The sequence below is a fragment of the Epargyreus clarus genome, unplaced genomic scaffold, assembly GCF_041222505.1.
Source record: "Epargyreus clarus isolate Ecla_fem2 unplaced genomic scaffold, WU_Ecla_fem_2.2 ptg000035l, whole genome shotgun sequence".
Classification (NCBI taxonomy): domain Eukaryota; kingdom Metazoa; phylum Arthropoda; class Insecta; order Lepidoptera; family Hesperiidae; genus Epargyreus; species Epargyreus clarus.
The window spans coordinates 3,754,302-3,766,271 of NW_027332240.1; the positions used below are offsets into that span (position 1 = coordinate 3,754,302).

General features: G+C 36.8%; 1 protein-coding gene across 1 annotated transcript; it reads left to right on the top strand.

Annotated features, from left to right (window-relative positions):
- Positions 1 to 444: 444 nt before the first annotated feature.
- Positions 445 to 11,673, top strand: LOC140756366 (myrosinase 1-like). The gene is made up of 11 exons (XM_073091837.1): positions 445 to 585; positions 5,488 to 5,597; positions 6,151 to 6,298; positions 7,097 to 7,263; positions 8,117 to 8,377; positions 8,770 to 8,858; positions 9,442 to 9,589; positions 9,969 to 10,132; positions 10,519 to 10,671; positions 10,927 to 11,018; positions 11,228 to 11,673. Exons 1-11 carry the CDS (start codon positions 560 to 562, stop codon positions 11,382 to 11,384), a joined length of 1,515 nt encoding a protein of 504 aa, XP_072947938.1. The 5' UTR covers positions 445 to 559; the 3' UTR covers positions 11,385 to 11,673.
- The last annotated feature ends 297 nt before the right edge of the window (positions 11,674 to 11,970 follow it).

Below are 11,970 nucleotides of genomic sequence, written 5' to 3' on the forward strand. Positions count from 1 at the left end.
AAAAAAACATTCGGTCCCCAAATTTGCCGCCCCAAAAATCTGTCGCCCTAGGCTGAAGCCTACTCAGCCTGCTGGTAAATCCGCCACTGACTACTGGTGAACATAAATGGATATGGATTTATTTCGGATTATTCGATAGTTTCCCTTAAGGACTTTAATTAAAGGAATTGTAAAAGTAAAGACATACATCGGTAAAATTTCTTCCTTGTTTGTAAAAGAACGAGCATGTGCTGTTATATTTGTGTCTCATTAGGACCTGTCTAATTGTGTACTGTGACAAGTAAAAAAAATGAAGAGAATAATTATTGATAACAGGCGTATATCGGACTCGGTTTTGGTTTTTGAAAACGATCATTTGTTGTCAGCTTCATGAGCAAATTTTAAACTTCCCCAAGTAAGTAAAAAAATTAAAATGTTTTCAGTAAAATTACTATTTTTAAATTATAATACGCAATTAGGCACATAGGCTTTCAGTGTTATACGGGACTTAAGTGCAACCTGTTTAAATATATAACATTATGCCTGGATAAATAAATGTGTGATATCATTTAATCTCATCATGTTATTGAAAACGGTCGTTTTTTGGTAAGGACATTTAATATTTACTTTTTTTATTATATTTAAAAATATATATATTTTTTTTAAATAAAATATTTTGATGATACACGTGGCACTGGTGATTAAACATATGTGACACATAAAAGGTTGCGGGTTCGATTCCCGGCTAGACAGACATTAGAATAATGAATTTGAATATCTGTTCTGGGTGTTTGTGTATTTGTCTATGTGTGTGTATGACAGCCACGTCACAGGGGTCTTAGTGTGGTGTTGTGAGTGTAGAAAGGGTCTTTATAGTTTAGATGGTGAGTGGCCACTGCTGTCTATGGACCTGTATTTTCATTTTCTCGTTGTTCATAAATGGATTGAGTAGGAAATTCAGAATTTGAATTTACTGGTTTGTTTGAGACAAATTTTTTTTGGACACTTTTATCTCAAAATCAGATTTATATTTTTGCGTGAGAATCGTAATACATACTTAAAATTTTAAATAATATTTTATTGCAAAAAATAGTATGGGTGTGAAATAAAATTAAAAAGGAAAAGATGAAGTTTTCATTTATTCGGAAAATTTTACCTTAACTAAAGAGGTCCGATACTTGGCTTTTTGATATCTACAACCTTTCCATTTATCTTGAGATCTAGTTTCACTGTACACCGAAAAATAATTTCTACCCAAAATTTAACTTTCTAGTAATAAATCTTTAAATGAGATATTTATTTATTGGATAATAATAAGCTTATATACAATATTTGAAACAATAAAATTAAATATTAATTAAACTAAAAAAAATAAATAATCAAATTATATACTAATAGAAACTTATTTACAAAATGTACATATATACAAAAACGAAATACAAAAATATTAAAAAAAAAAGAAAAAAAAAAATAATCTTTCCCTTTAGTCACGTTATATTTTCTACCATTTTAAAATAAGAAGCGAAAGTGGTAGAACTTGTGATTCGGCACCACCGCCACACCTATTTCTACCTCATAACAGCAGTTTTAAACGCTGCTTACGTATTCTGGTTTGGTATGTGAGACATACTTTTCCGAGGCGTTCCTGCTTAGTCCTCAGGGGTAGCCAATGTGAGTTTTATAATAGATGTCTATGGGCGGCATTAGGGTAGCTACTCCGTGCTGTTACTTCTATATTATAAAAAAAGTATCGTTGGTAAGTAGGCATTTTTTTACCTTTTGCTTCTCAACGGCTAGCTCTATGAATAATAATAATAATAATAATATTATTTATTGTACCCGAAAACAATAGAATACAAGAATAAAAACATACAAATATTGAACGATACAAAAGGCGGCCTTATCGCTAAGACAGCGATTTCTTCCAGGCAACCTTAGGGTGAGGAGTTAAAGAGTGGATGATTAAAAGAATAGGTAGGGTGCAAATAAATAATAGTTAAAATACTACCTACATAATACATAAAAACAAGTGTAAATTTAAAATATAATTATAAATAAATAAATAATTGACATACTTGATATACGTACTTATAATTATAGAGTAACTAATTGTAAATTAAAAATTAAAAACAAAATTAATACTGTTTAAAAAAATATTGACAGTAAGAGCACAAATTTAGAAGGAGCAGAGGAAAGAAAGACATTTAGAGTTGAAGGTAATGAGATTTGACGAGGTTTTTGAAGGAGTATAAGGATTGAGAGTAACGAATAAATACAGGGAGGAAGTTCCAAAGACGGATAGCGGATACAGTGAAGGATTTTTTGTAAAAGGAAGTTGAGTGAGAGGGAGTATAGCAAGATTTTCTGAGGAACGAAGGGATCGGTCATGGGACAAGTGGAGAAACTGGAAGCGTTGTTTGAGGTAAGGAGGAGCAGTTGGATTAAACAGTAAGCAATAGAGAAGAGATAGAATATGAGCATTCCGGCGAAGGCCAATTGGGAGCCACTTGAGCTTAGCACGATATTCTGAAACATGGTCATACTTTTTTAAGCCAAATATGGTTTATATTTGGTATACATAAGTTTTGGAGACGCTCAAGCTTATTTAATTGCTCCTCGGTAATGTCAGGATAACACACATCAGCATAGTCAAGTATTGGTAGGAGGAGAGACTGTGCAAGCGTAATTTTAGTTGGAATGGGTAAAACATTTTTTAGCCTTCGTAGCGAGCTCACTGCAGCAAAGAGCTTCCTACTGACCTCTGAAATCTGAGGTATCCATGAAAGGTGGAATATGCACATCATTAAGTACAATTGGGGGCAAGTTGTGCCAATCAATCCTAGAGATTAAACGCGAACTCCCTATAATAATTGCCTGGGACTTGGTGGCATTTAATTTTAGACCAAAGGTTTTACTCCAAATCGAGATGCAATCCAAATCAGCATTAGTAATCTTGATGGCGTTGGGTAAGTTGTTTAGGCAAGCATGGTTGTAGATTTGTAAATCGTCTGCATATAAATGGTAGAGAGAGGTGAGATGAAGACTAATAGAATTTATGAAAATAGTAAATAGGAGAGGAGACAACACGCCACCTTGCGGTACACCGGCAACAGTATTCGACCAGTAGGAAAATTTGTCGTCAATTTGAATCCGCTGCCGGCGGCCATACAAGTAACTATGAAACCAGTCAATAGCCGTAAGACCCCCAAGAGGATATCGAAATCAACAGCGTTGAACGCGTTGCTGAAATCCAACAGCGTCAACACTGTCAGCTGTTGATTATCTATCCCCATGCGTATGTCGTCAGTGATTTTAAGTAACGCAGTAGCCGTACTATGACCTGGACGGAAACCGGATTGTGAAGGATTAAGTAGAGCATTAGCGGAGAGAAAAGAGCTAAGCTGTTGATGGATAAGGCGCTCAAGGACTTTAGATAGGAAAGGAAGTATGGATATGGGTCTAAAATCGCCAAAATCGGAGGGGTTGGACTTCTTGGGTAAAGGGATGACGTGGGCATCTATCCAGGTGGAAGGGAAGGAATTCTTACGGACGGAATTATTTAACATGGACGTAATGGAAGGGAGAAGTATGTCGAGGAGAGGGATGATCATTTTCCGGCTAATGCAATCACTGCCGACCGCATTGGATGGTATGGAGAGTATTGCCCTCTCAACAACACGATCCGAAAATTGACTAAACGAAAATAAAGGAGAAGTTGGATTGGGAAAATGTGACAGTTGATTTAAAGTTTTTGCTTTTGTTTCGCTATCAATTCCATTGATAGCGAAACAAAAGCGTGACGGAAAAGTGACGTGACGGAAAAGTGACGATTTAAATCGTTTAGGTCGAGATTGTGTGGAAGAGAATTTTTTGGTGATTTCCCAATTCCTAAAGTTTTTAAAAATTTCTAGACCCTACTAGGATCTTCATTTTGAACAGACTTATGGATATGGCGTCGTTGTAGATCTCTACACATCATATTGCACCGATTTCTTGCGCATTTGTACCGCTCAAGATTACTTTCGCTGGAATCTAGCTTGTACCTCGATTTGGCAGAGTTTTTCTTGTTTATTAAAGCTCTCAAGTCGTCTGTGAGCCAAGGAGCTGGTGGATGACGTATGAGAACTGGACGAACAGGGGCATGCAAGTCATAAAGTTGTACAAGCAAGGAGTTAAAGAGTGCCACCTGTTCGTCAACAGTACTTGCACTCTCAGTGACACCCCAATCAATATTGGCAGCGTCATGACGAAGCTTTGCAACATCCATTCCACTGAAATTAATGAATGTATTATAATATCTAAAATTATCGTCACATTATACAAAGTAATACTGAGATCACGATTAGTCCATAAAAATATCATAATTCGGATTTTAATAGCACTCGTTTTCATAAAAGAGTAAATAAAGTTAAGCGAAAAGGAAAGAATCCAAGGCTATGAGACAAATACAAGAAGTGTGACTTTATTTGCACAAATCACATTAAATATTGTTACTAACATGTTAAATCTTAATGATAATGTTATTATTTTTGAAGTGTTAACTTGGAAAGGATAATTATCCTTATTTTATGGATTTAAATAACCCTACATCCATCCTCTTGATTTGTTGAGTTTCTTTCGGAAAAATATGATCGAATCCCCTTCGTCGTCTTAATATAGGTTGTATGAGAATGATTGCTAATTTGTCCAGCTCAATAACGTTAGGTTAGGTTAGAAAAAATGGAGAAAACCGTAAAATATGGAGGAAACCGGTGTAAAAAATATGAACCAACAGAATATTCTTCATATTTCTCAAGATCGGTATTATTATTATTAATATTTCTCGTGCATTTTACTCACTTGTGTTAAAATAACTTATTTACTTAGAAATAAAATAATTAAAAACTTTTAACTTCAAGGGTTTCAGGAAATTGTTATTTCCACATAAAAATAAGCAGGAAACGCAGAATTAAAAAAATATTTAATCGTTGTAATAGAATCACGAAGGCCCGATAACGTAAGTAGATAACTACGGACTAAATAATGATAACTAGTAATCGATACAACTACTACTAGTAGATAATTATTTAAAGATCCGCAAAAAAATTTTCGCGACACACCGCCCTGATTGTTATAATAATTACACTGTATTAATTTATCAAATTCATTATCAGTTATCACTGGTTAGTATTTCGCTAAGAATTTCGAATCAGATCTTGAAAAGCAGGTTCTAGTGGGCTAAGGAGATGCGAGAAGACCCAGAGGCCCATCACCTGGCCAATGGTCTGACTCTAACATAATTTCTTTGGAAGTCCTCTGTTGCTAGACCTTCACTTATTGGCACTATTTCAACTGGTTCTGTCCTTTCCGAAGCCAATCATTACCCTCTTCATCAATCAATCGCAGGTAGACGCGACTTGTGCTCCTTTTTCTTAGACATGGTCGCTGTTCGAGAACCTTTATTCCACATAGTTATCAGCCAATGGAATAACGTATCTATCTATGGCTTGATTAAAATATTGATTCCAGTTTTCTACTCAAATCAACATGGGGCACTGAAGATAGAAAGTTTCCACCAGGATTCAAATTTGGAGCCGCCACCGCTTCGTACCAAGTTGAGGGTGGTTGGAATGCGGATGGTGAGCTAAATCACATATTTTACTAACTATGATACTTTACGAACTGCACGCAGTTCATATTATTTTGAATCCAAAATCATAATTCTTCATAGCGCAGACTATGGTATATACTCCGGGTGTTTGTGTTTTATATGTCGTAGCAAATAAGCATGTAGTCCTGATGGGAAAGAGTAACTGTCATGACAACCTATAATCCGTCGCAGGTAGGATTGTGTTCTACCGAAGGTAGGCAAATACGTTGCTGTTCTCGTGTACTAAGTTGCAACTCTTCGTATACCTACGTGTTCCTTCCTTATCACCGTCATGGCATTTCCTTTATTTACTCACGGCATTTCCATTTTAATTTTCCCTCATTCCTTCACTACCACTTCAACTTCAACTCTCACTTCTCTTTCAATCTTATCCTCCTACATTTCATTTTTCAATTATAACCTAGCTAAAGTTCCAACAGCAGGTATAAGAGTATTTACTAATTCACCATAATCTCATTGAAATAAGTAGTAATTTGTCGCAACGTTTAATTTTTTGAATCTTTTTATGTACCTTTTTGCAGACAAAACCGAGAGTATCTGGGACGCGTTTACCCACACGTATCCAGATGCTATCGCAAATCGTAGCAACGGTGACGTCGCCTGCGACTCGTACAGGCTATGGAAGAGGGATGTAGAGATAGCTGCTGAGCTGGGCTTGGATTTCTACAGGTAAGGATAAATTCATTTCTATGGTGGTATGTGGACACTGCCGCCCATGGAAATCTTTAATGAATTCCATGTAGAATAGAGAATTATGCATGAAGCTTATGACAGATATTTTGCGATCTCTAAAGACCAATATAGACCTTGTATGTATGTCAGTCGCCAGTCATACCCTGCCGTTGAAACACAAGAAGTGCTTCACGCTACAAATAACTGTGGCGGTGGTACCTCCTGCATCGAATCATATTGGTATTCCACATAGGGAAATTAAGCTGTGTAGGATTTCAATTGATCTAAGAGAGTTATATCTAAGTTATAAAAGGCTGATGGATGAATGAAAGAGAATTAAGATAAGAGGGTTTTTGTTTAAGATTTGAAGGTGGTAGAACCCTTTGTGGTTCGACTCCGGCGGCACCACCGCGACACCTATTTCTACCTAATAACTGCAGTGTTAGGTGCTGCTGTGTTCCGGTTTGAAGGGTGTGGTAAGGGAGAAAGACTTTTCCGAGGCATTCCAGCTTAGTCCTCAGGGGTAGCGGCGCATCTGTGGCCGACCTCAGGTAGGAATATCTAATCCTATCTGGGGTTTATCACAGATTTCCATGGGCGGCAGTAGCCACTTACCATCAGGTGGACTGCATGCTCGTCTGCTACTCTTATATTATAAAAAAAAAAAAGTTATGCGAGTCTTATACTGGATTCTCTAGCGGATTAGTCCCCGGTCCTGCGGGGGGAGAGCAAAAAAAGGTCGTCAACTGACTGGGTTATTCTTGTTTTATTATAGAACCTTATCCACGGTTCCAGGTTCTCAATGTCATGGCCTCGTTTATTACCAAGCGGCTTCCCGGACAAAATAAGTGAGGCTGGCAAAAAGTACTATAACAACCTTATCGATGGTCTCCTTGAGAAAGGCATCGAGCCAGTCGTCACACTTTACCATTGGGACCTGCCTGTCAGATTACAGGATCTTGGTAAGAATAATTTGAGGAGCTTTTTTGTCTGCGATATTTACCCGATACTAAGCAAAAGGTTTTTGGAGATTATGTATCGCCTATACCTCATTCTTTGCTGTGCTCTGTAGCCCAAATGGTTTGGCGGATTTTAACGTATTTTCATAAATACGTTAAAATCCGCCAAACTTTAACTTTTGGATTTTAACGTATTTTCATAAATACGTTAAAATCCGCCAAGCCAAGGGACTTACAGATTCGTCGAAATTGTGGCAAAGTGAAGTGACGAAGGCTTATTGTTAAAGAATTGGGTTTTGTTTCTATAATTATTGGAGTGATTTAAACTTACTTTTAAACAGTCGGGTTTTTGTTTTGATAATAATTGTCTGGTATAGTTACTGTTGTTTATACTTTTATTATTATGATTTTTTACTTAATGCTTTTTTTAATTAATCAACCCCAAGTGCTTTGAAGTCCAACGCTAAAGTCCAATCTAAAGTTGATTATAGATTCATTGTTACATGCTGACTAAGTTGGAACGTCTCAGTTAACTCTAGACGCTACTTCTATGAAAATCTTACATATAAAATTCTCGTGCCACAATGTTAGTTAGCGTTCGCCTCCGAAACGGCTTTACCGATTTTCACCAAATTTTATATGCATATTCCGTAGGTCTGAGAATCGGCTACTATCTATTTTTAATACCCCTAAGTGATAAGGGCTGTTCATCCTTAACATTTTTTATTTATATGGCAACACAACGTTTGCCGGGTCAGCTAGTATGACCATAAATCGTCACTTCTACTAATACTTTCACTCTTATTGTAATTGTACTTTTACAATGAAATCTGACTAAAAATCACAAAAAATCCAGGTGGCTGGACCAACCCACTAATCACGGACTGGTTCGCGGATTACGCTAGAACCGCTTTCGCTCTCTTCGGTGACCGGGTGAAGACCTGGATCACCATGAACGAACCCATCGTGGTCTGTGAGTTGCCGTACAGCACGGGGATGTTCCCGCCACCGACTAGGGACCCTGGCGTGGCGAACCTGATCTGTAACAAGAACATCCTGATTGCTCATGCGAAGGCTTACAAGATTTATGACGAGGAGTTCAGGGCGATGTATCAAGGTGTGTTAAAATTTTAGAAGCAAATTGTAATTTTGATTTTGTTTCTTCCGATCATTTAGCGAAAAGTCTTCAAGTAGATATTTTGACATAACGCTACAAACGTAATTAATAAATTATTATAATGAAATAATACAAAAAATATTAATTAATACAGTTATTAATTGATTAATACGAATATTTATTATAATTGACCATTACAAGTATTAATTGATATTTCCATGGTATTTGATGAATACTTAATAATTATGTCGGGTCATTGATATAGACACACATCATAATTTCTATAGTATTTATGTATCTGTTGGGCTGGTAATCGAATCCGAAAAACAATTTTGAAAACAGTAAGAAGTCTCGATTACACCATAATTCGTACATTATTTTATTTATTACAGGTGAAGTCGGTATAACGAATCAATTGCTTTGGATAGAAGCCGAGACAGAGGAGCATGAGGAATTATCAGAAATGGCACGAGAATTATGTGTAAGTCTCTTTAAATATTTTCATCGAGTAGAGTATGTGTCTTGAAACTTGGCGGAGTCTGGATATGTGAGATGCCTACAACTGTTAGTTGATGATTGACTACAATAAGGTTTCAATAGTTTTACATTGAAAATGGTGATCCTGAAGAAGGTCAAACCCTCTGTGTTTCGACTCCAGCGGTACCACCGCCACACCTATTTCTGTCTCATAACAGCAGTGCTAAGCGCTGCCGTGTTCTGGTTTGAAGGGTGTGGTAAGAGAGACATACTTTTCCGAGGCATTCCAACTTAGTCCTCAGGGGTAGCGGAGCATTTGTGGCCGTCTTCAGGTAAGAATTTATCTTATCAGTGGTTGATTACAGATGTCCATAGGCGGCAGTAAGCAATTACCATCAGGTGGACTGCATGCTCGTCTGCTACTCTTACAGTATAAAAAGTCAGAGGGGGTCGGTGACGTCGGCTCGCTCGTATAATACAGCTTTTATTCCGAAAAGCGACCCATGCTCTGCACGTAGGCCACTAATAAGTTGATGATATTGTTGTTTCACTGATTGACTGCTACACTTGAACTTTAATCATTTCAGACTGGAATGTACTCTCATGCAATCTTCCACAAGGATGGTGGCTGGCCCCCTGTTTTAGAAAAGTATATTGCGATGAAGAGTAAGAAAGAAGGATGGCCACGTTCTAGATTACCCGCTTTTACAAGAGAAGAAAAGAAATTGCTTAAAGGTGTGTTTTATATCATTTCAGTTGACGACAATAATATTTTGACATTTTGACTAGTAGACCTGTATTGTATAGGTCTATATCTAACAGGTCTAAAATTTAGAATTCCAAGTTTGTTCTCAAGAACGAGATGTTTGTGAACTAGGTTTAAATTTAGCTTTAGCTTTAACCGGTAAACTTCCACAAACTTATATGTGATGTGAGTATACGGTGATGCGAGACATACTTATCCGAGATTCGAGCTTAGGCCTCAGGGGAAGCAATCTGTGGCTGACATCATTTAGGAGTATAATCTTATTGATAAAAGATATCTATGGCCATCTATAAAAAGCTCTCTATATTAGTATTTGTTTCTGCTACTTTAGTTTCAACCCTTTTCCAGGATCCTTCGATTTCTACGGCATGAACTACTACACGAGCCGCGCGGCCCGCAAGGCCCGACCTGGTGAAAAGCTTACGGATTGGCCGTTGGGAGATGCACCCGAGATAGACGCTAAGCTGACGAAGCGGCCGCATTGGACCCCAGCTGGGTCCGCTTGGTTCTTTGTAAGTTTTTTGTAGGAAACTTAGAGGGAAACTAGAGCCATGATGAGAAGATAGACGCATGCCTCGCAGTATAATAGGAAAGGAAGTAGTAAAAAAATAAGGATTGTGTGTTTTATCAAATGTGTTTATTTTCTCTGCATTTTAATGCAAATTTGCGCCGATCCACGTAATTGCGCAGAGTTGTGATATTGCTGCGGTGTAGCATGGTGGCGATCATGTTTGAAGACACTATGATCTTTATTTAATTAGGACCAATACTAAAATTGAAATTTATTACTTTACTTATACCTATAGTTTGCACCACAGCCTCCTCGTAATTGACGTACCTTTTCCTAAATTTTCATAAGAAGCACTTTATTTAACGTTTTCTTTTATTTTTTTTCCAGGATAATCCAGAAGGCATTCGTAACCAACTAGTATGGTTGAAGAAACGCTACGGAGACATTAAGATTCTGATCACAGAGAATGGTTATTCTTCTAAGGATAGGCGTCTTGACGACATGAATAGAGTGAAATATTATCAAGATCATTTGGAACAGGTACTAAAAATATTTGAACTCCGTACGCACTCCCGTCACACTATTTTTGCTTAATAACAGTCTAAGTTGGTACTCCTAAATCCTACATCAAAAAAACATTTAATACCATTTTATATTTTGATTTTTGGCAATTCATTTATTATACTTGATTTTCAATTTAAAAATATTGTGACGTATACACACACATACATCTGCGTTGAACAAAAAAGAAGTTGACACTTGGTTACTTTTTCTTAAAGATTATAATATTCTTAGGTTCTACTTGCAATTAAAGAAGATGGCGTGAACGTCGTAGGATATACAGCTTGGACTCTTATAGACAACTTTGAATGGACAGATGGATACAGGTAAATTACTCTGTATATTACTCAGCTAAAAAATAGATTTTGATTTATTTTGAAATTAATCATTTAATTTCGTTCCGTTCAATTTCTTTTCATTATTTTTCGTTTCATTTCGTTTCTTTCCATCACATTTGTTTCCATTTCGTTTCTTTTTATTACATTTCATTCCGTTTCGTTTCATCATTTTCATATAATTTCATTTTTATTTTCAGTGTTAACTTCGGTCTATATGACGTGGATTTCAACGATCCAGCGCGTACACGCACCGCTCGCGCTTCCGCCCGCTACTACGCGGGCGTTATCAAACGCCATGCATTAGATTCAAATCAATTAGATTCTGATAATAAAATACTTTCTGATGAATTGTAAATACTATTTTTTTAAGAGTTAGTAATTTGTTGTACATTTTATTGTGAATGTAGCTTAGGTTACTAAGTATCAATTCAAGTATTAAATGTTTGAACTTTTCTTATTTCTGTCGTATGACGGCAGTGTTATGTATGTGTTGGTTTGAAGGTGGTGATAATGGAATTCTTCAAGGTGTCTTAGTCTAAAGGTTGGATTACAGACGTCGTTGAGAATAGTGACCTTACCATCCGCAGGACTACGCTCTCGTCTACTTATATTTAATAAAAAAATAAATAATTATATTACTGTTTATTTTCTTTTAAATGTTATTTAATCTTTAAATCTACGAGTATTATTGGTTAAAGGGATAATAGCCTCATTTATTTCGATGCGCATTTCAAATTAAGCATTATACGTGTGGTTCAGGAGTGTACTAATTCTCGAGGTGTTCTCGGAGCTCTATGACATGGGGTTCCTCAACTGGGGTGCAAAAAGCCGGCGGTGCATTGGAGACTCTCGTGTTGCAAGTGTACATAGACGACGGCGACTGCTTTCCACCAGGCAGCGCTGCCTTGTCGCTATTTTATAAGTATAAAATGCATGATTA

Coding starts and splice junctions, on each gene's coding strand:
- LOC140756366 (XM_073091837.1), top strand. CDS start 560: ATGTTATTGAAAACGGTCGTTTTTTG. Junction 5,598..6,150: donor GGGTGGTTGGAATGCGGATG/GTGAGCTAAATC, acceptor ACCTTTTTGCAG/ACAAAACCGAGAGTATCTGG. Junction 7,264..8,116: donor TGTCAGATTACAGGATCTTG/GTAAGAATAATT, acceptor CAAAAAATCCAG/GTGGCTGGACCAACCCACTA.